Below are 1,346 nucleotides of genomic sequence, written 5' to 3'. Positions count from 1 at the left end.
CAATTCTTGTAGAAGTGCCCATCTACAATTTTTATTGAATTATCTCCGCTGTCAACTTTTTCAAAATAATTTTCTATTGAAAGAGAATGTTACAACCTTTAAAAAATTGTTGAATGCTTTTAAACAACCAACACACCTATTACTAAACATAAGACCAATATTCAAATGAACATGTTTTGTGTTCTCCTTAATGTTTGGAAAGATCAAAATATCAACCAAACACCAATCTTTTCTTTAGAACTCTTTGCAGAGGGTCATTTTAGTCCTAGAGTTTATAAATGTGTCAATTTAAATCCCAAATTGTTTTACTATTGGTTGAAATAACTCCAAATAATGAATACTTTAGCCCCATTAAAAAAGTCTAGGGAATAATTTAGCACTTTTATAACCTTTGGGACAAAAAGGATTCCATGTAAATAGCCATGGGACTATTTTGGCACTTCACTCATCATCTATTCATTTTTATTCTTTGCGACTCTTGAACTCACTGATTTTAGCATTTTGCAGGGTTACTTTTGTAATTGCATTCCTTCTGCTATTGACTGGTTCTGCACTGAATGATCAGAAAGGTATGGAGAAGATGTACTTAGGCAATTACTGCTATGTTTTGAAGCCTGGGGTCTTCTCTGGAGGTGCATTTTTATCACTTGCAAGTGTCTCCTTAGGAATTATCTACTATTTGGCCCTCCAAAAACCTAAGAGTTTGCCACCTTGGAATCCTCCACACAACCAGGGGATTGCCTTAGGAATGCCCCAAATCCCTCCTCTGAACGAAAATCCGGTCTTTGTGCACGAAGATACCTACTATAGGCAACAAGTTTTGTAAAACAAAAAAAGAAAAATTAGGATTTGCAGAAGACCACAGCAGTTTTCTTTAGCAATCTTTCTGTAAAATTGAAACTATATATAGATTTGCAGAAGACCACAACATTTTTCTTTAGCAATGTTTCTGTAAAATTGAAAATGATGCTATTGGGACATATATTTTATGTGATTTTTTTGTGGGTTGTATTTAATTAATGAATGCTTTTTTTTTTTTTAAAGCTAGTTGTTGTTTGATTCTGTAATATCGATTATATGATTTTTATGATATGATATTATTGGCGGATGATGTATAAATGTTCATACTTATTTCTATTTAAGGTTTTATTATGATTAAGATGAATATTGAATCAAATATTGCATGGTTAATAGAATAATATTTTTATCATTAACATATTATTTGTAATGGGGGCATTTACATAAATAGCCCCCAATTCCTAAGTATTAACATATTTAGCATCTAAACTTTATTTTTTACATTACAATGACAAGAGACAGTGAAACCTAAGAAAGTTTTCTCATGT

General features: G+C 31.4%; 1 protein-coding gene across 1 annotated transcript in view; it reads left to right on the top strand.

The window, feature by feature from the left end:
* Nucleotides 1–1,003, top strand: part of LOC110033943 — an 11,393-nt gene extending 10,390 nt beyond the window's left edge. Inside the window, exon 3 of the mRNA XM_020738126.1 lies at nucleotides 508–1,003. Within this exon, the coding sequence (XP_020593785.1) occupies nucleotides 508–826 (319 nt within the window). The 3' untranslated portion in view covers nucleotides 827–1,003. The remainder of the gene's footprint in view (nucleotides 1–507) is intronic.
* Nucleotides 1,004–1,346: the final 343 nt, after the last annotated feature.

The sequence above is a fragment of the Phalaenopsis equestris genome, unplaced genomic scaffold (genome assembly GCF_001263595.1).
Source record: "Phalaenopsis equestris unplaced genomic scaffold, ASM126359v1 Scaffold000002, whole genome shotgun sequence".
Taxonomy (NCBI): domain Eukaryota; kingdom Viridiplantae; phylum Streptophyta; class Magnoliopsida; order Asparagales; family Orchidaceae; genus Phalaenopsis; species Phalaenopsis equestris.
The sequence above is the reverse complement of the archived record's forward strand: the minus strand, read 5'-3'. Positions and strand labels throughout refer to the sequence as shown.